Genomic DNA, 26913 nt, shown 5'->3' with positions numbered 1-26913 from the left:
TTTTTTGCATGTAATTGTTCAATATTCCCGACACCATTTATTGAATAGACTATCTCTATTCCATTGTATGTTTTTGCCTCTTTTGTCAAATATTGATTGACCATAAAGGCACGGGTTTATTTCTGGGCTCTCTGTTCTGTTTCATTGATTTTATGTCTGTTTTTGTGCCAGTACCATACTGTCTTGATTACTGTGGCCTTGTAGCGTAGCTTGATATCAGGTAGCGTGATTCCTCCAACTTTGTTCTTCTTTCTCAAGATTGCTGTTGCTATTGGGGTCTTTTGTGCTTCTGTATAAATCTTTGGAATATTTGTTCTGGTTCTGTGAAATATGCCATTGGTATCTTGATAGGAATTTCATTGAGTCTGTAGATTGCTTTGGGTAGCAAGGACATTTTAATGGTGTTAATTCTTCCTATCCATGAACACGGTGTATGCTTCCACTTATTTGTATCTTCTTTCGCTTCCTTTCTTCAGTGTCTTATAATTTTCTGAGTACAGGTGTTTCACATCTTTGGTTAAATTTATTTCTAGGTATTTTATTCTTTTTGAAGCAATTGTGAATGGGATTCTTTTTTAGTTTCCCATTCTGATTGTTTATTGTTAGTGCATAAATGTGCAACAGATTTCAGTATGTATATTTTGTGTGTTGTTACTTTACTGAATTCGTTTATCAGTTCTAGTACTGTTTTGGTGGACTCTTTAGGGTTCTCTGTGTACAGTATCATGTCATCTGCAAATAATAGTATTTTTACTTCTTCTTTTCCAGTTTGGATGCCTTTTGTTTCTTCTTCTTGTCTGATTGCAGGGCTAGGACTTCCAGTACTGTGTTGAATAAGAGTGGTGAAAGCAGGTATCCCTGTCTTGTCCTGATCTTAAGGGGAACGCTTGTAGTTTTTGCCCATTGAAGGTGATGTTGGCTGTGAGTTTGTCACATATGTCTTTTATTACGGTGAGATATGTTTCCTCTGTTCCCAGTTTTCTGAGTGTTTTTTATTATAAATGGGTGCTGGATTTTATGAAATGCTTTTTTTTATGTACTATATAATGTGTTTTTTTTTCTTTTTTTCTTCATTTTACTTACATAGTGAATCACATTTTATTGATTTGCAGATATGGTACCAACCTTGCATCCCTGGAATAAATCCTACTTTATCATGGTGTTTGATCTTTTTAATGTATTGCTGTATTTGGTTTGCTGCTATTTTGTTAAGTAGTTTACTATCTATGTTCATTAGGGATATTGATCTATAATTTTCTCTCTTAGTAGTGTCTTTATCTGGTTTTGGGATTAGGATCATGCTAGCCTCATAAAATAAGCTTGGAAGCCTTCACTCCTCTTGAACTTTTTGGAATAGTTTGAGAAGAAGAGGCATTAGTTTTTCTCTGAATGTTTGGTAAAATTCACCTGTGCAGCCATTCGGTCCAGGGGTTTGTTGGGGATTTTTTGATTACTGCTTCAGTTTCACTAATTGTAATCTGTCTTCATATTCTCTGTTTCCTCCTCATTCAGTTTTGGTGGATTGTATGTTTCTGGAAATTTACTCATTTTGTCAAGATTGCCCATTTTGTTGGCTTATAGTTGTTTGTAATACATACTTTCCTAAAAATCCTCCATATTTCTGAGGTGTCAGTTACTTCTTTCAGTTCCAGTTTTATTTATTTGGCTTTTTTTCTCTTTTTTCTTGATGAGTCTGGTGAAGGTTTGTCTTTCTTGTTATCTTTTCAGAGAATCATTTCTTGGATTCATTGATACCTTGTTTTGTTTTGTTTTGTTTTATACTATGTTTTGTTTATTTCTGCCCCGATCTTTGTTATTTTCTTCTTTTTACTCACTCTGGGTTTTTTTTCCAAGTTCCTTTTAAGTGTAAAGTTAGATTATTTGAGCTTTTCCTTGTCTTTTAAGATGGGCCTATAATGCTGTAAATTTTCTCCTTAGGACTGCTTTCTCTGTGTTGTGCAGAATTTGGATTGTGGTGTTCTCATTTTGTTTTGAGGTATCTTTTCATTCCTTTTTGATATCATTGTTAACCCATTCATTGTTTAGTAACATGTTATTTAGCCTCCATGTCTTGGTGTGTTTTTTCAGCTTTTTTCTTGTGATTGAGTTGTAGGCATAGCATTATGGTCAGAGAAGATTCTTACTTGGTATGATTTCATTCATCTTGAATTTATTGAGAGTTGTCTTGTGTCCTACATGTGGTCTGTCCTAGAAAATGACACTTTTCTTAGCTTTACCAGTCCTAAGTTGGTAGTTAAGAGTTATTTTGTTTTCTAGAAGGTGGCGCTATAGCACAAGTTTTTGTTTTTCTTAATGGAGCTGACTTGCTGCAAAGTTTGGGAGTGGGAGCATTAAAAAAAAAAAGGCAAAAGTGTGGTGGCAAAGCCTGGGAAGATGTGTCCTTAGCACTTGGGGCTTTGGATGCACCCACAACCTACCAGGGGGATCTTTAAGTGCAGAGGGTCCCAGATTTCCCTGGTTGGTCTTCTTGCCTCCTGGGGCAGACAGTGGGGAGACACTTTTCCTTCAGTTCTCCTTGTCTGTCTACTTCCCTTTCTCTTCCCTCAGTCACTGTGATCTTTCTTCAGGGAGAGCAGCTGGTCCCTTCAGCTGTAGTACTCATGGCCATCGCAGATCCCCACTCACAGCCTTGACCCTCCACCGCTTTTCCAGAAAGGTTGTTCTAGCTTGCTGCTGTACTGGCCAGCACCTTTTCTGCCATCAGTGACCAGCTCCCCACCTCTCTGGGCCCTGTCCTCCCAACTTTCAGGACACACAGATGGAGGGGTTTCTTGGGTGTTCTGATAGTTGCACAGAGGCTTTCTTTTTCAGTTATGGGTGTCTAATTAGTTGTAAATGAAAAGGAAAGAAAGGGGGACACTCATCCTGCCATGATGCTGACATCTGTGATATACTTTTAAATGCAACAAGAAGTACTTTTAGCCCTATGACTTAGGACCTTGTGGGTATATTTTATAAGAAATTGTCAGTGTGTCAGTTATATGTTTATATTAATTTCCTTAATAATACCTCATGTACTTATTTTACCTTTTTAAAAGTTTAATTGTTTATAACAGGAAAACTATGAAATTGGCTCAATTTTGAAAACTTTTTCATAAACTTGCAGTGACCAGTCTGGATTGTATTAAGTTTTTAAGTTGCTGATGACATTGAACAGCCAAAATTGGAAGGACAGTAAAATTGTGTGAGTAATTATGACTTCGTTATGGTCAGGAAGAGTTTTTTGAATCCAGCTCGTTACTGTTGGTATTTCATTTTAAAAAGTGGTTTTGTTGCCATGCCAAAGTGTTCGGACATTTTGGGAACTAGGTTATGGACAGAGGGGAAGATTATTAAAGTAAGGGATAACTTGATCAGATAGGTCTCTTTTTAAGACTGATACTATGGTGTGCAGAGACACCATAGGTATGATTAGACAGTAGCATTTTGGAGACAAGGAAGGTTAGGTAGTGGGTTTAAAAAAATTCTTATTTTAAGAGCGAGTTGTGAAATACCTGAATTTGAACATTGGCAGGAGATAGGAAAAGGGAAGGTAATATTTTTGGTACATATGTACTGAATATATATATCAGGGCGGTCTCTCAGCAGTCAGGATGTGGGAGGAAGGTGCAACTAAAGTGAACTTTTATGTTTGCCATAATCTACACTGAGACCTGTTTGTTTGTGAGTTTTGGTTAATATACCCTGTGATTTAGTATGCAGTTATATAATGTGATAATTATTAGATACTTCATAACACCTTGTGGTTTGACCTGAGGAAAAGGTAGACGGAGCTGTGGCAGAATCCTTGTCTGGGGAACAGGCAGGCACAGCAGTAGTGGTCATGTAACAGTGGTAAAAATACTACAGATCTGAAGGTCTGGCAGTTTAGGAAAAGTATATAAAATGTTTCTTCTTAAAATTCAGTTACTATTTATTTCTCGTAAAGGTTTAAGATTTGCTCTCGAATGTTCAGAAAAGGGTATATTCTATGGCTCTTGAAAAAGACTTACAGGAAAAACAATTTTTATTACATACTAATTATTTTAAAGTTAAGTGAACTAAAACTTCCTGGAAATGAGAGGAGGGGAGGGAGTGCAATGGTGGTGAAAGCTTAGCATTTTATTCCTAAAAAATGACCCATTTTTTTAGACCATATGGCTCAGTGCCTTTGTTTTGAAAGTGAGAAAGCTGAAGCTTAGAGAGAAATAAAATGCTAGCCCAGGATTATGTAACTAATGAATAAAGTTAAGATAACACTAGACTAGAATTGTGAAAACCCCTGGGTTTTTGGAGTTTAGTCCAGTGTTTTTTGTTTTTTTGTTTTTCACTTTTTGTTTTTGTTTCCCACAATACCAGACTGCTTCAAGGAAAGGCTGACTTTCCTCTAAGTCCTCTTAAGTTTGGTTTAGAGGACCAGTCGATTTGAAAGGGAACAGTACTTAAAACATAGTAACCAGATTTTAACACCTGTTCTAACGTGGGGAGGAGGGTTTGGGCATCTTGTAAGTTTAAGGTTTTTACTGTGTTTCATTCTGTAATCTGTTGGTAACTAAGTAGAACGTGAAGTTGCTTATGAGTAACTGAAGTGGTGGCCTTTGGCAGGCAGAACCCTTTCCCAGAGAATTTAACTCTTCCTTAGTTACGAATTAGAATGTAAAATGTATATTTAATATAGGCCCTGGCTGGCATGGCTCTGTGGATTGAGTGCTAGCCTGTGAACCAGAGGGTTGCTGGTTTGATTCTCAGGGCACATGCCTGGGTTGTGGGCCAGGTCCCCAATGGGGGATGCGCGAGGGGCAAGCACACATTGATGTTTCAGAAGCACACTTCTGAATCCCCTCACCTCTTCACCCATTCTCCTAAACATCCCTCCTGTCTGGCAACCATCAAAATACTCTCTATTTCCATGATTCTGTATCTGTTCTTCTTGTTTGCTTAGTTTGTTTTTTAGATTCACTTATGTATTTATTGCTGTTTTATTGTTCATAGTTTTGATTGACTTCTTTTTCAGTCCCTTTAAAATTTCATATAATAATGATTTGGTGTTGAGGGACTCTTGTAGTATATTCTTGTCTGGGAAGCTTTTTATCTGCTCTTTGATTCTAAATGGTAACTTTGCTGGGTAGAGCAGTCTTGGCTGTATGTAGGTCCCTGCTTTTCTTTTTTTCTGCTTTTAAGATTCTCTTTATGTTTAACTTTTGGCATTTTCATTATGATGTGTCTTGGAATAGGCCTCTTTGCATCCATCTGGTTTGGGACTCTCTGTGCTTCCTGGATTTGCATGTCATTTCCTTCACGAAATTAGGGAAGTTTTATTTCATTATTTTTTCAAATAGATTTTCAATTTCTTGCTGTTTCTCTTCTTTTTCTGACACCTCTATCATTTGAATGTAGGACCTAAGTTGTCCCAGAGGCTGCTTATACTACTGGCCTTGCTTCTTTGGATTCTTTTTTCTTCTTGTTCTGGTTGGTTGTTTTTGCTTCCCTATGTTCCAGATGATTGATTTGATTCTTGGCTTCATGCACTCTACTGTTGTTTTCCTGTAAATTGTTCTTTATTTCAATTAGTGTCTCCTTCATTTCTGATTGGATCTTTGTTAGGCTGCTGAGATCCTCAGTAAGTTCCTTGAACATTCTTAACCAGTGTTTTGAACTCTGCATCTGATGGATTGTTTATCTCTATTTTGTTTAGTTCTTTTTCTGGATTTTTGATCTGATCTTTCATTTGGGTCACGTGTCATTATCTCCTCATTTTGGCAGCCTCTCTGTGTTTTTTCTGTTTATTAGGTAGAGCTGCTATGACTCCCTGTCTTGGTAGTGTGACCTAATGTAGTAGGTTTCCTGTGGGGTCCAGTGGAACAACCTCTACCCTAAGCTGGGTATTTGAGGTGTGCCCTTCTTGTGGTCTGAGTACTCCCCACTCTTTTGGTTGATCCATGATTGCTGTTGGCAGGTCAGTGGGAGGGATTTACCCAGGCCAGTCAGCTTGCAAGGATTTGCTGTGACCACTGACCACCAACCTCTGCCCTCTGGAGGATCAGCTGTGCAGGGGCAGAGTGGTGGTACTCTGACATGGTCTGTAGCTGTCCACTGGATGAGCTGGCCCTGGGGTTACCTGGGTGGTATAGGCCAAGTTCAGCTCCCACCTGTGTTTTGCTCAGGGCACCTTGCATGAACTATAAAGCAGTCTCAGGTGGTTGCTACTTGTGCTGGGCTTGGACATTGCCAGTCAACTTGTGAATCTAGGCTGGCTGCTGCTAGTGTGGGGCCCGGAGCCACATAGCACGGCTGGCAGCTCACTGGGGCCAGTCCTTGCTTATCTGAAAGGATTTAGGAAGTTACAAAGTATGTGCCAAGATCAACCATTCATATGGAAAAGTCACCATTAACACTTTCAGTGGGCCATAAGTTGGGTGGAATGGAGTCTCACTGGAATCTCTAGTGCAGGGCAAACAGTGTTAGCCAGGTGGATGGAGTCTCAGATATGCCACCTGCCTGCCAGCTCTGTGACTGTGTTAGGGGAAGGGTTCAGAAAAAGGACTTATGCTTCTGCTTTCCCGTCTGTGAAAAAGCAATCCTCCAGCTCTTGCTTGGATGCCAGACACTTCAGTTCCTCTCCATATGCCACTGGTGCCTTTCACACTGCTACCCCTGTGTTGGAGCTCAGAGGGAGTGAGTCTGAGTAGGTGAGGTCCTGTGTGGAATCTTTATGAGGAACTACTTGAGACTCCAGCATTTTCTTCCACCCACTCATTCTCTGCTGGGTTTTGCAGCCAGGAGTCATAGGGACTTATCTTCCTGGCACTGGAACCCTGGGCTGGGGGCCTGTTATGGGGCTGGGACTCCACTCTAGAGATAGCCCTGCCAAATTTTTACCCACCACGTGTGCATGTGGGACCAGCCCATCCTGTGTCTCTGCTCCTCCTACCAGTCTGGATGGATGTGGTTTCTTTAATTCCATGGTTTTCACACTTCCCATTCAACTCAATTCTGATGGTTCTGAGTGATGGTTTTTCTATACTTCAGTTGTAATTTTGATGTGGTTGTGTGAGGAGGTGAGCCATGTTTACCTACGCCTGGAATTTGGATTTCTTAAGAGTATTCTAAGTACAGAACAATAGAAGCATGGCTAATGCAAATTAGGTATTTTTCTTGAATGTAAAGTGAAAATTTGGTGGGAACAGATGTGGGTGTATATTCGTGTTCTCAAGTTACTGAGTTAACATATTTAAAATTAATTTTAAATTCCCACTGCCACCTCCACCTCTTCCTTCTCAAGATCACTGAAAATGGAAGCTTGGATTAAACTTTATCTGTTATCTTTTCTAAATTTCTAAAGCCTCTATGAAACTTGAGTAAAAGAAAAGTTTTTGAGATGTACTAGATGTTAGCTTTTTTAAAACTTTTATTACTATTTTGAAAGTTTTAATTAAAAAATAAAAACTAATATGATGAATGTGTAAGGAGGAGTAATTTATAACCTTTATATTAGTGCTGATTTAATTTGTGTTATTTAAAGTATTAAGAGAATTCAGTTTTGGAGGGAGACTTTTCTTATAACATTTGATTTTTGCATTGCAGTGGCTTCTGTAACTTCTTAGTGTGTGTATATTACTTCCCCAGATAACAACTGGAAGTGAACGACCCCCTAAGATGGTCAGCCCTATGCTTTTCAAGGCCATCATTATTAGTTGTATCCTTAACACAATATATTCAGAGATTGATAAAATTTTATATTTATCCTTCAAAATCATTGGTTTGAATGACTTCATAGCCATCTTAAATTTTTCAAAGCTCATTGAAGCCATTGATTTTAAATCCTTACAAGGATGAGAGATTAGAAATCTGAATGTTTATGAATGCTTACTTCGTCCAACCCCACTGGACTCTTTTTCCTCATGTGTGAAGTAAGTGCCCATCTCAACCCTTTTCTGTTGGGTACCTTGGCCTGCAGTGTCCTTTTTCCAGAGAGCCAAAATGCTTGCTTGCACTCTGTTTTCATTCTGTATTTAAATCTGATCCGTTTGTGTCATTTTATCAGAATCCTTCCCTGATGACCTTAAGATACTTATACATTTATTCCTTTCTTTGCCTTCCTTTCATTTGTCCTTTTATACTTTATCCCTTTACCTTGCATTATTTTTTTTCAGACCACTTGTCTGTAAAACAATACATTGAATGTATCTATGAATTGTCAGTCTCCTCCCTACACCCCCAATGTAGTCTTCGAGGACAGGAACTTTATTTTTTTCCCCACAGTTGTATCCTCAGGATCTAGAACAGTGCCCAACATAGTAGGTGCTTATTGAATATTTTTGAAAGATAAGTGGCATATTTAGACAATAATAAATGATACATTTATTTTATTTTTCAGAACTTGATGAAGATTAAAGAAAGGATCCCTGACAAAAGTGAACTATATTGATCTAGCGAGATAGATTTGTACATACTCTCTTTCAGTATTCTGTCTCAGGTACTATGTTAGGACTAGAGCTACACACATGAGTAAGAAAGTCTATTTTTGAATTTTGATGAAAGTATCTTACATAACATGTATTTTATCTGTAGAATGTAATTAAAATGCTTTTATTACTAATATTTATAGATCATAATTGAAAAGAATACTGTATTTCATATATCTACACCATATCCCATGAACAAAATTAGACCTAAGGATTATTCTTTCAGGTTTGTGAGGGATTTACTATCCAATCCAGTGCTTATCTGTCAGGGGCTATTCCATCCATGCTTGTTGGAGAACTGTCTTTCTCTCAGGCAGTTTATTCTGCCTTTGTGAGGCCTCTGATCATTTTTAAAAAGTCTGTCTTTATTTTAAGACAAAATATGTTGCTTCCACTTACTGGTTCTAACTAGAGTATTTCCCTGTGTATATGCGTACTTTTTTGGCTAAAATTTTGACGGAAAAATAACGGTGTGCATTATACGTGGGTAGTGCCAATTCCATATTTGTGTAAATGGTTTTCATCTTTTATTTATGCTTATGCATTAAAATGTAATTTTAGAAAGTAATAATGATATCCATATGCAAAATAATACCCTGAAATAGGGTAATCAGTTTTGTTTCTAAATATAAGTAAGTAAAAATTGAATTAAAAAATTAAAGTGAAAGATTTTTTTCCTGAAAGTTTGGGTCCAAAACCTGGGTGTACATTATGCATAGGAGCACATTATATACAGTAAAATAATGTAAATCCCATGGAAGTTACATGGAATAAATGTGGTCCTTTCTTGTGATAGGCCTTCAGTTATTTGAAAACCTACAAAATTTTCTCTGGCGTTTTAATTATACAGACTGAGAATCACTACTAAGCTATCGAATAATGACATCCATTTACCATTCTAGTCATTTTCTAAGAATTTGTTTGAGTTTGTTTATGTATTTACAAAAGTTGGCACCTAGAGTGAAATCAGTAGCACTCTGGACTGCATAGGACAACTGTTTCCTTTCTAGTTCTCAGTTTTCTGTTTTTGAGTCTTTATGATTTAAGTTTTCTCCCAACCATTTCATATCTTATCTCATTGGACTTATTATTAACTAAAATACTTAGCTGCTCCACCTGTACCAAACCTTTTACCAGTGCTACTGGTAGGTCATGTCTCTTGCCTTATTTTGTAGTTTCTGGTTTTCTTTGCGTTTTCCCCCCCTTCCCCTCCCCCTAACCCCACTGTTCCCTCCCTCCCAAACACACACACACTCAGGGTAATTGCTCTGTGGTTAAAATCATGCTTTATTGGCAGATTATGTTTTTGCTGGGCTAAGTACTTATGGAATATAGAATCTGCGAATTCTATGTGCTAAGAAGAGAATGAAGTCTGCCACTTTTTCAATGTCCTTTGTCTTTATACATTTTCAGAATCTGATTTTTTGGTCTCTAATCTGAAAGAAGATTTCCGCCCCACTTTAATTTCACATTTCCAGAATACTAGCAGTATATAGCAGAGGGTAAAGTCTGGCTCTGACAAAGATATGTATCATTCAGATAACAAACTGGTGTGGTGAAGTACATAGTGAATAATCAATGTTGCTTGCCATGGAAACAGTTTTTTAAAGTAACTGATTCCTTACTATGTGTATATAATTTTTTTATTAGGTAATTTTAACATTTGTACATAATTAATTTTGCATAGCAGGTTATCATTGCTAGATGTTGATATGATGCAGCATTGGCACTTCTAATTAAGACAGATAAAAAGAGAACACACTTTTCCTGTCCCTGATTCATAACATTTTGATATATTATTAAACTTTGTATATCTACAGATATATACATGATAGGTTCATGTATATGAACTTATCTACAAAAATATAGCTTATGTTCAGATTTTTTTGATTGAATATATTGAGGTGACACTGGCTAACAAAATTGTACAGGTTTCAGGTGCACAGTTCTACAACACATCATCTGTACACTGTGTTGTATGTTTCACCACCCCATGTTATGTCTCAGTCTATCACCATTTATCTCCCCATACCCTCCTTCACAAACCCTACCCCCCTTCACCCATCAGTCACCACAACTGTTGTCAGTATCAATAACTTTTCTTTCTCTTCTTTTTGGTCAATTCTTCCACCTCCCAGACCCTGCTCCAACAGCTGTCAGCTTGCTCTCTATTTATGAGACTGTCTCTATTTTGTGTGTTAGTTCATTAGATTCCACATATGAATGAAATTATATGGTATTTTTCTTTCTCTGACTGGCTTATTTCACTAGAATAATGATCTCCAGGTCTATCCACGCTGTGGCAAAGGGTAAGATTTCCTTTTTTATGTCTGAGTAATATTTCATTGTGTAACTGTACCACAGCTTTTTTATCCACTCATCTACTAATGGGCATTTGGGCTGCTTCCAAATCTTGGCTAATGTAAATAACACTGCCATGAACATGGGGGGACATGTATTCTTTTGAATTAGTGTTTCTTTGGATAAATTCCCAGAAGTGGAATCACTGGATCAAGAGGCAGTTCCATTTTTAGTTTTGTGAGGTATCTCCATACTGCTTTCCACAGTGGACACACCAATCTGCCTTCCCACCAACAGTGCAGGAGGGTTCACTTTTTCACATCCTTGCCAGCACTTGTTGTTTGTTGATTTATTGATGACAACCATTCTTGCAGCTGTGAGGTGGTAATCTTATTGTGGTTTTAATTTGCATTTCTCTAAAGATAAGTGACTTTCATCATCTTTTCATGTGTCTATTAGCTGATCTGTATGTCCTCTATGGAGAAGTAGACACTTCTTTTTTTTTTTTCAGGTCCTTAGCCAATTTTTAAATTGGATTGTTTGTTTTTTTTTGGTGTTGAGTTTTGTAAGTTCTTTATAAATTTTGGATATTAACCCCTTATTAGATGTATCACTGGCGAATGTTCTCTAATTTGGTGGGTTGTCTTTTCATTTTGTTGATGGTTTTCTTTGTCGTGCATAGAAACTTTTTAGTTTGATGTAGTCTCATTTGTTTAGTATTATTTTTTATGCCCTTGCCTGAGGAGATATATCAGAACAATTATTGCTACAAGAAATGTCAAAGATTTTATTGTCTACGATTTCTTCTAGCATTCTTACGGTTTCAAGTTTTACACTTAAACTTCATTTGGTTCTGAGTTTGTTCTTGGGTATGGTATAAGAAAGTGGTGTGGTTTCAATTTTTGCATGTAATTGTTCAATATTCCCAACACCATTTATTGAATAGACTATCTCTATTCCATTGTATGTTTTTGCCTCTTTTGTCAAATATTGATTGACCATAAAGGCACGGGTTTATTTCTGGGCTCTCTGTTCTGTTTCATTGATTTTATGTCTGTTTTTGTGCCAGTACCATACTGTCTTGATTACTGTGGCCTTGTAGCGTAGCTTGATATCAGGTAGCGTGATTCCTCCAACTTTGTTCTTCTTTCTCAAGATTGCTGTTGCTATTGGGGTCTTTTGTGCTTCTGTATAAATCTTTGGAATATTTGTTCTGGTTCTGTGAAATATGCCATTGGTATCTTGATAGGAATTTCATTGAGTCTGTAGATTGCTTTGGGTAGCAAGGACATTTTAATGGTGTTAATTCTTCCTATCCATGAACACGGTGTATGCTTCCACTTATTTGTATCTTCTTTCGCTTCCTTTCTTCAGTGTCTTATAATTTTCTGAGTACAGGTGTTTCACATCTTTGGTTAAATTTATTTCTAGGTATTTTATTCTTTTTGAAGCAATTGTGAATGGGATTCTTTTTTAGTTTCCCATTCTGATTGTTTATTGTTAGTGCATAAATGTGCAACAGATTTCAGTATGTATATTTTGTGTGTTGTTACTTTACTGAATTCGTTTATCAGTTCTAGTACTGTTTTGGTGGACTCTTTAGGGTTCTCTGTGTACAGTATCATGTCATCTGCAAATAATAGTATTTTTACTTCTTCTTTTCCAGTTTGGATGCCTTTTGTTTCTTCTTCTTGTCTGATTGCAGGGCTAGGACTTCCAGTACTGTGTTGAATAAGAGTGGTGAAAGCAGGTATCCCTGTCTTGTCCTGATCCTAAGGGGAACGCTTGTAGTTTTTGCCCATTGAAGGTGATGTTGGCTGTGAGTTTGTCACATATGTCTTTTATTACGGTGAGACATGTTTCCTCTGTTCCCAGTTTTCTGAGTGTTTTTTATTATAAATGGGTGCTGGATTTTATGAAATGCTTTTTTTTTTTATGTACTATATAATGTGTTTTTTTTCTTTTTTTCTTCATTTTACTTACATAGTGAATCACATTTTATTGATTTGCGGATATGGTACCAACCTTGCATCCCTGGAATAAATCCTACTTGATTATGGTATATGGTTTATTTTTTTATACATTTTGTTTATTTATTTTTTAGAGAGTGAGGAAGAGAGGGAGAGAAAAATGCATTCATGTACCCAATTCATTGCTAACCAATTCATTGATTGGTTGCTTCTTGCATATGACCCTGTCGGGGACGGAATCCGTAACCCAGGCATATGTTCTCACCGAAAATCAGAATCTAATAGGTGACCTTTTGCTTTGTGATGGGAGGATGCCCAACCAACCACCTAAGCTACACCAGTCAGAGAGATGTATGATCTTTTTATTGTATTGATGGATTTGGTTTGCCCATATTTTGTTGAGGATGGTAGCATCTATGTTTATCAGGGGTATTGGCCTATAATTTTCTTTCTTTTTAGTGTCTATGTGATTTTGGAATTAGAATAGTGCCTGCCTTGTAAAATAAACTTGAGAGTGGAGTGTTCCTTCCTCTTGGATTTTGGGATAGTTTGAGCAGAGCAGGTAAAATGTTGGGTAAAAATTTTCCTGTGAAGCCATTCGGTCGGGACATTTGTTGATTGGGAGCTTTTTGATTACTGCTTCAGTTTCACTAGTTGTTATCTCTTTGTGCAGATTCTCTGGTTCTTCCTGATTCAGTGTGAAAGATCGTGTATTTCTAGGAATTTATTCATTTTTGTCCAGAGTGTACAGTTTGTTGGCATATTGTTGTTTGTAATACTGTTTTACAGTTCGTTGTATTTTTCTGGAGTCAGTTTTTACTTCGGATTATTTTTTACTAGGCCGGAATTTGCAAGTACATATCTTTGTTGTTTTAAAAAATATTGAATACAAATAAAATAGTTTCTTACAGAACTTAACAAAGATTGCCTGTCATATACAAATTTACTGTTATTCTGCTGTTAAATATGAACTTATAAACTTTGTAATATGTAATTTTCAGTCTAACAGATTTTAAAAAGTAGCCTGCTTTTCAAACTATCTCAAGTAGTTCAGTTTTTTGTGTGTGGTAGTTGATCTGTTGTGGTTGTGACTTGTATTCATTCTTGATTTTTTTCCAATTGCTTGCTATAGAAGTTGTTAACAAGGATTGTTTGGGAATTTTGTCTAGCTGTCTATAAAACTTGGTCTGTAGACCATAATAATTATAAAAATCACAAAGTCCTTCTGTAGATTTTTTAGCTGCTAACATTTTAATCCACTTCTATAGTGTTCTGTTTAAAAACTAACGTGGAAACAAATAGATTTGGGGTTTAGTTTAGATAATTGCAAAGTGACAGTTATATAATTAGAAAAGCTATTATTAAATTGCAAATTCTCAACAAGCAAAGCAGTATTGAATCAAATTATAGTATTTGGATTTAATATAGAAACTCTGAATTTGTTATTAACAGCAGTTGCAATGAAACTGTATAACAGATAGTTTTATACATCACAGTGATTTCTGTAAACTGAAGTGTGTTTAGTTTTGATGTCCAGTTAATATTTAGTTGATTGTGTTTATTCAAGTTACCTAACATGCATAAGTATTGTTTCATGGGCTCTTATGCAGTGATGCTAGGTTGCCAGGTACAAGTATATCTACAGATACATCACGAGACAATACATTATTGCATCACAGGTTTAAGTATTTCCATGCTCATTATAAATAGATCTGAAAATACTGATTTACCATGTTATTTCATGCATATTTTGTATTAAATTGTATGAGTAAGTATTTTGGAGTAAATTACAAAGAAAAAGTTTTTAAAAATCTCGTGTACCACTGAAATAGATTTTTTCTCCTTGTTTAGGTTATAAGCCACTTCAAGCCTTTGTAAATAGTCATGTATCTTTGCAAATTAATAGTGGTAGATATATGAGAGAAGTTGTCTTGTGATAAGTAACAAATTACCATGAAAATTAACTTAGTAGCACATGACACCTCATGTCATGTGCAACTAAGTTACTTTATCACCTCATGACATTTATCATTTTCGTGGGTCAGGGATTTAGGAGCAGGGAGCATAGTTCATTTCTTCCTCATTGATTTGGATGCCACCACTATAAAATCTAAAATCCTATATATGTTTGGGTCTAGTTTTAGACTTTCTTTTCTGTTGTTGAAATAATTATGGAGTGGTATATTTTTAAGTTTCTCTTGTTATGCTTCTTTTCAGTGTTTTTCTGGCTTTTTATCAAGACTGGAGGGGATAAAGCTTTTTGGTATTTTTATCATACCACACCAATTATTAGTTTTTGATGTTTTGAAGTTGTTTTTATTTTGTTATAATTTTTCTTTTTAATAATAATTAAGCCTGCTGAATTCTTAAAACATATTTGGAAGGATACCAAATGATAATGGCATGCATCGTCATGCAAAGTGTATTAAGTGTAAAGGAGAATTTCTATTTCTTCATTGCCTTCTGAAAGCCAGGTGCTTTTTACATATATATATTAACTCATAAAACTACTTACGTTAAGTCAGTTTGTAAGTGGAGTTTGTAGAATGGGCAATTATTTATGGTTAAATTTCCTTCAAATTGCTTTTTCCTTTAGCTGTGATGCAGATCCGTCAGCCCTTGCAAAATACGTTCTTGCTTTGGTGAAAAAAGACAAAAGTGAAAAAGAGTTAAAGGCATTATGTATTGATCAACTAGATGTATTTCTTCAAAAAGGTAAGATCATTGGTTTAAAGATGCTACTTTATTTCAATAGGTTATTTAAAATAAGATTATACAGCTCTTCGTGAAAGCAGCCTGAGGTGTCCTCTGAAAATGGTTTGGTATTCAGTTGACCCAGAAACCACAAAATAATGCAGATCAAGAGGTTCAGATCTTTGTGTTCACTTTGAGAACCCTTGTCACAAAGTACCTCGGCCATCAAAAGTTTGCATATCCAAAAAGCCACCAAATACCTGAAGGATATCACTTCATAGAAGTAATGTGCCCCATTCTGTAGTTACAATGGTGGAGTTGGTAGGTGTGCCCAAACCAAACAGGGCTGCTGAATGTAGGGTCGGTGGCCCAAAAGAGTGCTGAATTTTTGCCACACATGCTTAAAAATACAGGGATTAATGCTGAATTTACGGGTTTAGATGTAGATCTCTGGTCATTGAACGCATCCGGGTGAACCAAGCTTCCAAGGTGCGGTGTAGAATTTATAGAACCAAGGGACAGATTAACCCATCCATGAGCTGTCCCTGCCACGCTGAGATGATCCTTACTGGAAAAGAGCAGATTGTACCTGAACCAGTATAGGAGGTTGCTCAGAAGGGGGCGGGGGGGAGAAGAAGAAGAAACTGAAGAAACAAAAACTTATGGCTCAGGAGTAAATTCATCATAAAATGAATGCTAATAGGAGTAAAAAAAAAAGATTATCCACAGTATTAAAGGAACTCAGTAAGCAAGAGGCTCCGATTGTAATGAAGTTGAACAAACAGCATTACTGCTGATTATATCGATAGCTTATTTATAAAGAAAGCCTTTTTATTACTAATTTTATGCTCTTAAACTGCTGATATTTTTTTCTTTAAAGATTAAGAAAATGACTGGATGCTTATTAATTTAGATACTGCTCCTTAGGAAACTACTTTGAATGTTGTCTAGCACAGTGCTTTTCATTAGCCAGCATCTAGACGATGGTAATATTTGTGTTTGCATATGGGTAGAGTGCACAGAAACTAGTCGTGGCTGGAAGTGACTGGCCGAGAAGCTCTGGCCATTCCTGCCCCCGTCATCCTGAAAACTGAACGGACCAGTATTGCCACGGGACTTGTGCCATGGCACACTGGTTAGGAAGCTTCTAAGTGGAGAATACTATCTTAGCAAATGTCTTAATATGTGGGTTTTTTGTTTTCTTGTTTTATTTTTAGAGACACAGATATTTGTGGAAAAACTTTTTGATGCTGTGAATACAAAGAGTTATCTACCTCCTCCAGAGCAGCCATCTTCGGGAAGCTTAAAGGTAGAATTTTTTCAGCACCAAGAAAAAGATATAAAAAAAGAAGAGGTGAGGATTTGTGTTAAACCTTACATTTCCTTTAAAAACATGTAAAGGGTAATTAAACTGAGTTGTGTTTTCTGTGTCTGTCACAAGTGTTGAAGACCACCCCCAGGTTCAGTGATCTCAGTAGGAGCACTCACAGGACTTAGCATATAGTCATTCTCATGGTTATGATTTCTTTTTTAAAAATTCATTACTATTATTATTTTTTAATTTTTAATTTATTGCATTTTGGAGAGAGAGAGAGAGAGAGGAGGGTGGGGGGTGGCGGGGAGAGAGAGAAACATCAGTCTGTTGTTCCACTTATTTACGTTCACTGGTTGATTCTTGTATGTGCCCTGACCAGGAATCAGATTCACAACCTTGGTGTATCTGGATGCTACTCTAACCAATGCATCTACCCGGCCAGGGTCACGGTTATGATTTCTTACGTTGAAAAGATACAAATCAGCTAAGGGAAAAAAGCATATGGTGTGAAGTCCGGAGGGAAACAGGCACGAGATTCCGGTGTCTCCCGGGGGAGTTGCACAGGATGTGCCTAAGAAATAATAACAATATGTGTGAACCAGGGAAGCTTGTTAAAGTTCAGTGTCCAGTGTTTTTATTTAGGTCTAGGCACATAAGTGCTTTCTGCCTAGTATGTTCTAGATTCTCATGAGGAAAGCAGGTGTTCACCATAAGCCCTACCATGTACACAAACAGTATAGACATAAGTGAGCTATTATTATCAGGGAATGATGGGAATCCTGTGGAAATAAAAGTTTGCAGGTGCCAGCCAAGGATCTACCTTTCAAGCAGGCCTTTCTGCACAGTATCTTATAGCTATGGACTCTTATGATCTGTGTTCTGTGAAAATAGTTAGATTGAGAGTGCATCTGTTTGATTCTGTTCCACAAGCATTTTGTAGGGAACAAATTTTTTAAAAGATTTTATTTATTTATTTTTAGAGAGCAGGGAAGGGAGGAAGAAAGAAAGGGAGAGAAACATCAATGTGTGGTTGACTCACAGTACTCCCAACTGCAGACCTGGCTGATAACCAGGCATGTGCCCTGACTGGGAATTGAACCAGAGACCCTTTGGTTCACAGGCTGGCTCTCAATCCACTGAGCCACACCAGCCAGGGCTGTAGGGAACTGTTTTTAAGGTAGCACAATATAATGACCTTTATCACATTTGAAATGACCTCATACTTTTTAAGAAGTTTTGAAGTTTTTACTTTATATATAAAATTGTCCCTCTTGTTTAATAATTATATAATTCTGATTTCTTCAATTTGATATTTAAAGATTGTAATTCTAGCAAAAATTATTTGCAATTAAACTGTTCTATTTCTGCTGTTAGCCTAGCTTTAGTCAAACAAATCTTGGTTAAAATTTTGGCTTTACTAGTCACTGCTTTGTGACCTTGAAAACATTACTTTTTCAAGCCTTAGTTTACTCAGCTTTGAAATGGAAATATTATAGGGTTTTTGTGAGGAATAGTTAAATAATGCCTACAAAGCACCTGGTACAGTATGTGACAAATAGTAGGTTTCTCAGTAAATGGTAATTGTATTAGTACTGAGAGATGGTTGTGTGGTGAAAGATACGGTTGTGACCTTTTGTTTTTTTACCCCTGTACATCTTCTTACTCCCCAGATTATAACTAACACGTGTTTATTACACAATGATATATGTGTATATCATGCAAGTATAATATTACATGATAATTCTGAAATATAATTTTATTCCAGTATACCTAAATATATTTATACACATGAATATGTACGTAGTTAGACACACACATAACACACCCCCATTACTTCTCTCTGCATGGGAAGTAATTTTATAACTGCTTATTTTATATCAAGCAGTATAGGGATTCCATTAGTAAGAAAGAAAGGGATAGTGGCTATTGTGCTGGCAACTACTTACGCCATGTGGATATATACAATAATTTATTTAAGTTTTGCCCACTGATGGAAGTTTGGGTTGGTTCCTTATTTTGCTATTACAAAGTATGTTTTAAATCTTTAATTTTTTTCTTTTTAGAGTGTGAGAGGAAGCGGGGGTAAGGGGGAGAAAGAGAGAAACCTTGATTTGTTGTTCTACTTCTTTATGCATTTATTTGTTGATTCTTGTATGTGCCCTGACTGGGGATTGAACCCGCAACCTTGGCATATCAGGGCAACTCTCTAACCAACTGAGCTACCTGGCCAGAGCGATTTCTTTAAAGATCTTTAGTAAGTCATGGTCTCTTGGTTTGAGAAACAGTAAGAAGTCTTCCGCTAAAACTGGTTAGTGGCAAAGCCTTAGTTCTATACCTATTTATGTAGTAATATGTCGGGACAGGTTTTTTTTTTTTTTTAACCAATTGTTACGAATATTTATCACTGATTTTTTAGGACTGTCAAAATGTCAGATGGCAATCTGGATTAAAAACTCTGTGGGTGTAAGTTTCCAGTTGAGCACGTGCTGTGGAATATGATAATCTGTCAACATAAATTACTCACAAGTGTGCATTGAGGCCACTGGGAAAAAGTGCCTGAGGAGGGTTTTATTTGTACCCAGTGTTTTTGGATGGGGGAGGGTTGATGTGGGTGGCAAGAGAACAAAAGTATTTATAAGAAAAAAAAGGCAAACTCTTAAAATAAGGCTTTTCAGCAATGTCAGAGTTTGGTCTGCTGATAGGATTTCCATTTAACTTATGATCCAATGTAGAACGCTTTGATAGTGAGAGGCTCTTACCTAAAGGAGTGCTGGGACAACCAGCATCCACGGGAACGTGTTTATGTTATCTGCAGATTACCTACCTCTGAATATCTTAGGGTTCTTATTAAAAATGCAAATCTTGAGCCCTATCACATTTCCAGAAGCTACATGTTCAGTATTTTCTGTCTTGATCCTCTAAATCCTTTTCTTTTTCTAGTAACACCTATTAATGTCACATGGAAACAGTGTTCTGGGCGGTGCAGCATAGAAAATTCTGGCCTTGACAAAGTAGAGTTGAACAAGGGAGTATTTTCCAGGGCTGCTTTCTATAAATTATATAATACGAAAGGAGGAAAGAGAAATATATAGCTGCCACACTAACATGAGAAACTAAAGAACTATTTTATCTTGTATATTGTTTTTTTAGATGTTCTACTTTTTTATGACTTGGTCAGCGCTAATGTTTTCTCCTATATGCCTTAATTTGTTTAGTACCAGACCAAATCCATGAAACCAAAACATGAATGTATATTGGACTTTTGAAAGAAGGAATAAAGTTGGGTTTTCACTAATAATGTTAAAATGGGGACTCTTGCTTAAAATGTTTTCTTACCACTAAATGTTACCTAAGATAAGCATTTATGAGTTTCTTTTTTTTTTTTTTAAGATTTTATTTATTTATCTTTGAGAGAGGAAGGGAAGGAGAGGAGGAGAGAAACATCAATGTGTGGTTGCCTTTCATGCATCCCCTGCTGGGAACTGACCTGCAGGGAACCGGCCTGCAACCCAGGCATGTGCCCTGACTGGGAATCGAACCGCGATCGTGTGGTTTGCAGGCCCGCGCTCAACCCACTGAGCTATGCCAGCCAGGGCTTATGAGTTTCTTTAGATTCACTTTAACTTTCAGCGTGCCTGTCTTTAGTGGTTAAAGTAAATGATGGTACTTAGAGAATTATTTGTTTGGATGCATTTAGAGGATGACAATTTTGCTATTATATTTTCATACCCAGTAAGTCACTGAAATAGTAACATGGCAAGAAATAACTGTTGCTAAAATTCTACTCATATTTTTTGTACGTCAGATCATAAAGGAGGAAGAGCGAGAGAAGAAGTTTTCCAGAAGGCTAAATCATAGTCCTCCGCAGTCAAGCTCCCGATACAGAGAAAATAGGTGATTAATTCACTGAACCATGTTCGGTGATTAGACATTGGTTATCTTTTATACACATGTTTAGACTTGATTATCTTTTATGCAGGGGCAGGTAATGTCTATTTTTTTTAAAGATTCTATTTATTTATCTTTAGAAAGGAATGGAAGGAGAGAAGGAGAGAAATATCAATGTATGGTTGCCTGTCATGTGTCCCCTGCTGGGAACTGGCCTGCAAACCAGGCATGTGCCCTGACTGGTAATTGAACTGCCATTGTGTGGTTCTCAGGCCTGTGCTTAATCCACTGAGCTACACCAGCCAGGGCAATGTCTATTCTTTTATTAGTCTGAGAAAGTGTAACTCAGTCTTTTTCTACCAAGAATATCTAGTTAAGATTTGAAGATGCTGGAAGTGATTAGGACAGCTTGGCATTTATTAGTTATTGTTATTATTTTTATTCTTAACTTCAAATTCCATGAAATCTCAATGAGACTTTTTTTTTGCCTGAAGTTTCCCTTTAATATAAATACATTATTATTTTTCATTAGGTCTTCAAAGGTGCATAGAATACAGTGCCTGTGATACATGCTTATGAGAACAGACATAGTGTACATGTGTATAAGTATACGTTTATAAGACTGTGTACTATAAGACATGTATAGATGCCTTTATGCATAAGACTTTGAGTTTTTCTCTTAAAGGAGTTCTAGAGTATTTAAGCAGATCACGTTTATTTTTCCGTTGTCTGAGTTTTCCATGTTTGTATTCTGATGGTGTGATAAAGAATTATGATATTGTAAGAATTAAATTACTTTTGCATTTAATTAGAGTTTTTCCTGTGTCATCTTAAAAATTATTTACACAGAAGTGATCATATCTTTTTTTAGAAGTCGTGATGAGAGGAAAAAGGATGATCGTTCTCGTAAAAGAGATTATGATCGAAACCCTCCTCGAAGAGATTCATACAGAGAGCGGTACAATAGAAGACGGGGACGGAGTCGCAGTTACAGCCGCAGTCGGAGTCGGAGTTGGAGTAAAGAGAGGCTTCGTGACAGAGACAGAGACAGAAGCAGGACTCGAAGCAGAAGCAGAACACGAAGCAGGGGTACGCTATATATGTGTATATTTTGGTTGGGATTCTTTGATTGGGAAAATACTTATTTTAGGGTCTTAAAATTGTTTTGATTTTGTCATTGTTCTCATCATTTTTTTCTATTTTGATTTGGTCCAAATGAATGCTTTTTCTAAATTTAAAATTTTTATTTCATGCAAACTGAAAGTACAGTGAATCACCATGCCACATCCATCAGCATGACTGTTAAAAAGACTGACTTTATTCAGTATTGTTGAGGATAGAGATAAACTGGAACTCTTTGGAGGACACTGACAGTATATTAAAAACAAATATAAAACCTGTACCTACCAAATGATCCAGCCATTACGCTCCTGGGTATTTACCTAAGAGAAATGAAAGTGTGTTTCCACACAAAGACTTGAACACACATGACCATGGCAGCTTCATTTGTAATAGGCAGAAATTAGAAACAATCTAAATGTCCATCAATAAGTGAACGGGTAAACAAACTGTGGAATACCCATGCCATGGATAAAAAGGGAAGAATTATTGATACAACAAAATGATGAATCTCAGAAAAATTATGCCACATGAAAGAAGTCAGGCAGAAAGGAATACATAATGTATAGAATTTTAGAAAATGGAAACTAAGATGACAACACAAGTCAGTGGTTGCCTGGGCTGGGTTATCAAGAGGCACAATGATACATTTGGGCATGATGAGTATGTATATTGTATGTACATTATTTTGTTTGTGGTGTTGGGTTTCACAGGTGTGTATATATGTCAGAATTCATTAAATTGTATACTTTAAATATTTTCAGTTAATTACATATCAGTTACTTCAAATCTGTGAAAACAGTTACAAGTTTTCAGATGTGTGTATTTGCAAGACCATGTGATTTCCAACATGGATAACTTTCCTTGCAATATTTATTATTAAAAGGAATTTACTATAGCCAGAAAACAACAAATACCTTTAAGTAAAACACCTTTAACTCAGGCTTAGATTTTAGCTACCCTTATAACCTTTATTGTATAGCCATCTTTAGTCTAGGAAATAATTTTATAGCGTTTGTGTTAAGCCCTGTACTTGCTATTATTCTTCTTTCAGATTCCGCCCCGCCCCCCCAACCCCTAATGATGTATGTGTACTATGCCTCTCTGCACATTGCTTCACTTAATGAATCTCCCTAATACCTTTCCTCTTTCCTTGGCACCGTATATAGCCCAGTTAATTTCTTTGTTCATGTTTAATATGAACTTCTTTTTGTTCCTCTGCTCATTGAGTCACATAATCAAATAGTGTTCCCTGTAAAAAAGCATGCTGGTATCTTTAGGTGGATGACAGTTAAATGTTTATTACAGAAAAAATGAGTTTTGTTGCATATTTTTGTGGGCTGAAGTTACTCATAAGATTGCAGTGAAGAAAATTTTAAAATTTTCTGTAAACAGAGCTTCAAGGAAAAAATTCATTAATATAGCAACTTTATGGGTGGTTTTGTACTTTAGGTCATATTGAGCAGAGATAGCTTATCTTGGAACATGGTGTATTCATCATTAGCTTTTTAAAAAAATTATTTTATTTATATTTTAAATAAAAATTATTTATTTATTATTAATTTATTTAAATAAAATAAAAATTATTTTATTTATTAAATTATTTTAATTTTATTTATTTATAAATAAAAATTATTTTATTTTATTTACTTATTAAAATTTATTTATTTATTTAAGCATTAAAAAAATTATTGTTCAAGTACAGTTTTCTGTCTTTTACTCCCATCCCAGCCCACCCCCTCAGTGCTCCCCACCTTCCTCCCATTTCCACCCCCTTAGTTTTTGTCCATGTGTCCTTTATACTTGTTCCTTTGAATCCTTCCCCTTTTCTCCTGAAATTCTCTCCCCTTTCCCCACTGGTCCCTGTCAGCCTGTTCTATATTTCAGTGTCTTTGGTTATATTTTGCTTGCTTATTTTGTTGTTTAGCTTCCTGTTAAAGGTGAGATCATATGGTATTTGTCTTTCACTGCCTGGCTTATTTCACTCAGCATAATGCTTTCCAGTCCCATCCATGCTGTTGCAAAGGGTAGGAGCTCCTTTCTCTCTGCTGCATAGAATTTCGTTGTATAAATGTACCATAGTTTTTGGATCCATTCATTTACTGATGGGCACCTAGGTTGCTTCCAACTCTCGGCTATTGTAAATTGTGCTGCTATGAATTGGGGCGCATAGGTTCTTTTGGATTGGTGTTTCAGGGTTCTGAGGATATCATTGTTAGCTTTTAAAAGGAAAGGAGGATTGTATAAAATTTGGACATTTTTTTATCAAAAAATGTTACTACTTCTTAGAGCTGGAGCATGTGTTTTTTAAATATAGTTTTATAGGTCTTTTATATTTTGTTGCAGAAAGGGATCTGGTAAAACCTAAATATGACCTGGATAGAACAGATCCACTGGAAAACAATTACACTCCAGTTTCTTCGGTACCTAATATTTCATCTGGCCATTACCCTGTACCTACTTTGAGCAGCACCATAACAGTAATTGCTCCTACCCACCATGGTAATAACACTACAGAAAGTTGGTCTGAATTTCATGAAGACCAGGTGGACCATAACTCATATGTCAGACCACCGATGCCAAAGAAGCGGTGTAGAGACTATGATGGTAAGTCTTTGACCTGTTTCATGAAGTAATTGAATTAATATTTTCAGCTGACTAATTCTGTACATTTAGGCTGCCCATAGTTATTCAAAGACTTAACCTATTGGAAATGGTGGGAAACTAATTGTAAGCACCCATGAATTCTTCAGTGTAATCGAAAACTTCATTAGTTAGTCACCACTCACTACTGAATATCAATTTCGAGATATTATTTATTTGCATGTAAGTCTTAAAATATTTTTGGAATTTACCAAACAAAAGTAATGTCTACAGAGTTACTCATGAAGGAATCTGCTACTGAAACATTTTTGACAAAACTCACTTCTTTAAAAATAAATGGTTATTGGTATGTAAGTAGAACCTAGAAATGTGGTATTACCTATTTACAAATTTTATAAGTGAAGACGTAAGGTTTTACTGTAAAAGTTTTATAAATTATATGAAACCTATAGTTGCAGTATTCTTAAAGATTTAAGTGAGATTTAAATATAGGTAATGTAATGAAAAATATACAAGATCTGTCCAGAAAGTATCCAGCCATGCAATAGGAAAAATAGAGACTTTTGTTGAAGAAGAAACAATACACAAGAAACACCATACACAGGATAGTGATGCCTCAGTCCCTTTCAAAGTAGGCATCTTGGGTCCTCACACAGTTCTCCCAATCACCATCACTTACCCTGGTGTATTTTCCTAAGGGGATTTTAGTTTGGGGAAGAGCCAGAAGTCACAGGGCACCAAATCTGGGTTGTAGGAGGGCTGAGTCACCTGGATGATTTGATGTTTCACCAAAAACTCTGCATGAAACTTGATGCATGAGTGGGAGCGTTGTTGTGATGAGGCTGCTGATCACCAGTTGCCCATAGCTGCAGCCTTCTGAATCATCCAAATAATTTCTGTGGAGGAATGTTCAAGTTTAAAGCAAAATTTGATGCAGATTCACTACTTGCTCAGGCATTTTCAATGCAAGGGCTACACCATACACATGCTCACTCAATGGCATTTACTGCCCCCTCTGGCTAGTACAGTGAACTTGTTCACACGTGCATTTTAGTATACTCTCTTTGACTGCCCAGTTATGTTATGTCATACAAACTGTCTCATTATATTAACAGTGGCTGGACTTTTTCTGGACAAGTCTTGTATATGTAAGTATTATGCCATCTTGCTAGGTAGGTATACTCACTTGAATTTGTTGATATAGTTTTTAGTGTATGTGTTAGCTATATTATCATTTGACAGGTATTTGTAAATTAGTGGAATTAGTAAATAGCTCTTATATGATTAATTATGCTTATCCAGTATTTTAAAATATTCTTATTTTTTAAATATCTTTTGTTAACTTAGAGAAAAATTTATATGTCCAGCACTTTTCATATTTCTATATTTTCTCACAGAAAAGGGTTTCTGTATGAGAGGAGACATGTGCCCTTTTGATCATGGAAGTGACCCAGTAGTTGTAGAAGATGTGAATCTTCCTGGTATGCTGCCTTTCCCAGCACAGCCTCCTGTTGTTGAAGGACCACCTCCTCCTGGACTCCCCCCACCTCCACCAATTCTTACACCCCCACCTGTGAATTTGAGACCCCCAGTGCCACCACCAGGCCCATTACCACCCAGTCTACCACCAGTCACAGGTAAGTAAATATGTTTGTTTGCCTGTACTTACTATGTGTCTCTTCATAGCCTTTTAAAAATAACTCGATGCCTGCTTTTATTAAAAATATCTAAAGTAATTTTATAGATGTTGGATATCAAGAACAAGATATTCCCATTTGAATATACCCCATCTTTGCTTGGTTATGCCAAACCTATGGATAGTAATGGTTCAGCATGGCTCAGAATTATGTACAACCCTGATAAATCCCAGCTGCCTGTAGTCCTTTATAGTTCAAGAGAAACTTATTTTAGAAAACATTAAGAGGATATTTACCCTAGAAAAGTAATATAGTTGTAAGAGCTTGGTGTTTGTAGATATTATAATTTGATGAATGAGATACCATGTTTGGATATATAAATAACTTATTTTATTTGTTTGCTTTCAGATGATATTTCTTATTCTTTGGTTTTGACAGGACCACCACCTCCACTTCCTCCTTTGCAGCCATCCGGCATGGATGCTCCCCCAAACTCTGCAACCAGTTCTGTTCCTGCTGTAGTAACAACTGGTATTCATCACCAGCCTCCTCCTGCTCCACCCTCTCTTTTTACTGCAGGTGCAGTTTTGGCTCTCTCTGTGTTCATGATGTAATAACAGTTTGAGATCATAGTTTATTGGAGGGATTTTTAAATGTTTAGAGAGTGAATTGCTGTAGTAGATCTGTTTTTCTCACTAAAATGACAGTAAAAGTATAGACATGGTGAATGTACATGAAATGTAAATCCTCAGGATTTTTTTTCAAAAAACCAAGTTATATTTTTAAATAACATTTTTATTTTTATGAAACTTAAATTTTCTTTTTAAAACATGAAATATGTTAGCTTTATATTAGTAATATATAGTTTACGTATTCTATTATCAATATGTAGAAAAATTACGAAGTTTTATAATTGTTTT

The 26913-nt window shown here is 36.3% G+C and overlaps 1 protein-coding gene across 10 annotated transcripts in view; it reads left to right on the top strand.

The window, feature by feature from the left end:
- RBM26 (RNA binding motif protein 26) overlaps positions 1 to 26913 on the top strand; it is a 72964-nt gene that overhangs the window by 9442 nt on the left and 36609 nt on the right. For 5 of the 10 annotated variants that reach the window (XM_053665503.1, XM_053665510.1, XM_053665505.1 and 2 more), the window contains exons 2-8: positions 15333 to 15451; positions 16648 to 16784; positions 20551 to 20639; positions 21505 to 21722; positions 24099 to 24359; positions 25754 to 25993; positions 26402 to 26572. In XM_053665503.1, coding sequence (XP_053521478.1) covers positions 15333 to 15451; positions 16648 to 16784; positions 20551 to 20639; positions 21505 to 21722; positions 24099 to 24359; positions 25754 to 25993; positions 26402 to 26572 — 1235 coding nt within the window. The remainder of the gene's footprint in view (positions 1 to 15332; positions 15452 to 16647; positions 16785 to 20550; positions 20640 to 21504; positions 21723 to 24098; positions 24360 to 25753; positions 25994 to 26401; positions 26573 to 26913) is intronic. The other 5 variants (XM_053665512.1, XM_053665511.1, XM_053665508.1 and 2 more) reach the window with 1 other exon arrangement.

Source organism: Artibeus jamaicensis, unplaced genomic scaffold, assembly GCF_021234435.1.
Source record: "Artibeus jamaicensis isolate MK-2021 breed Jamaican fruit bat unplaced genomic scaffold, CSHL_Jam_final contig_415, whole genome shotgun sequence".
Classification (NCBI taxonomy): Eukaryota; Metazoa; Chordata; class Mammalia; order Chiroptera; family Phyllostomidae; genus Artibeus; species Artibeus jamaicensis.
Note: the sequence above shows the minus strand (reverse complement) of the source record. Positions and strands in the feature narration are given on the sequence as shown.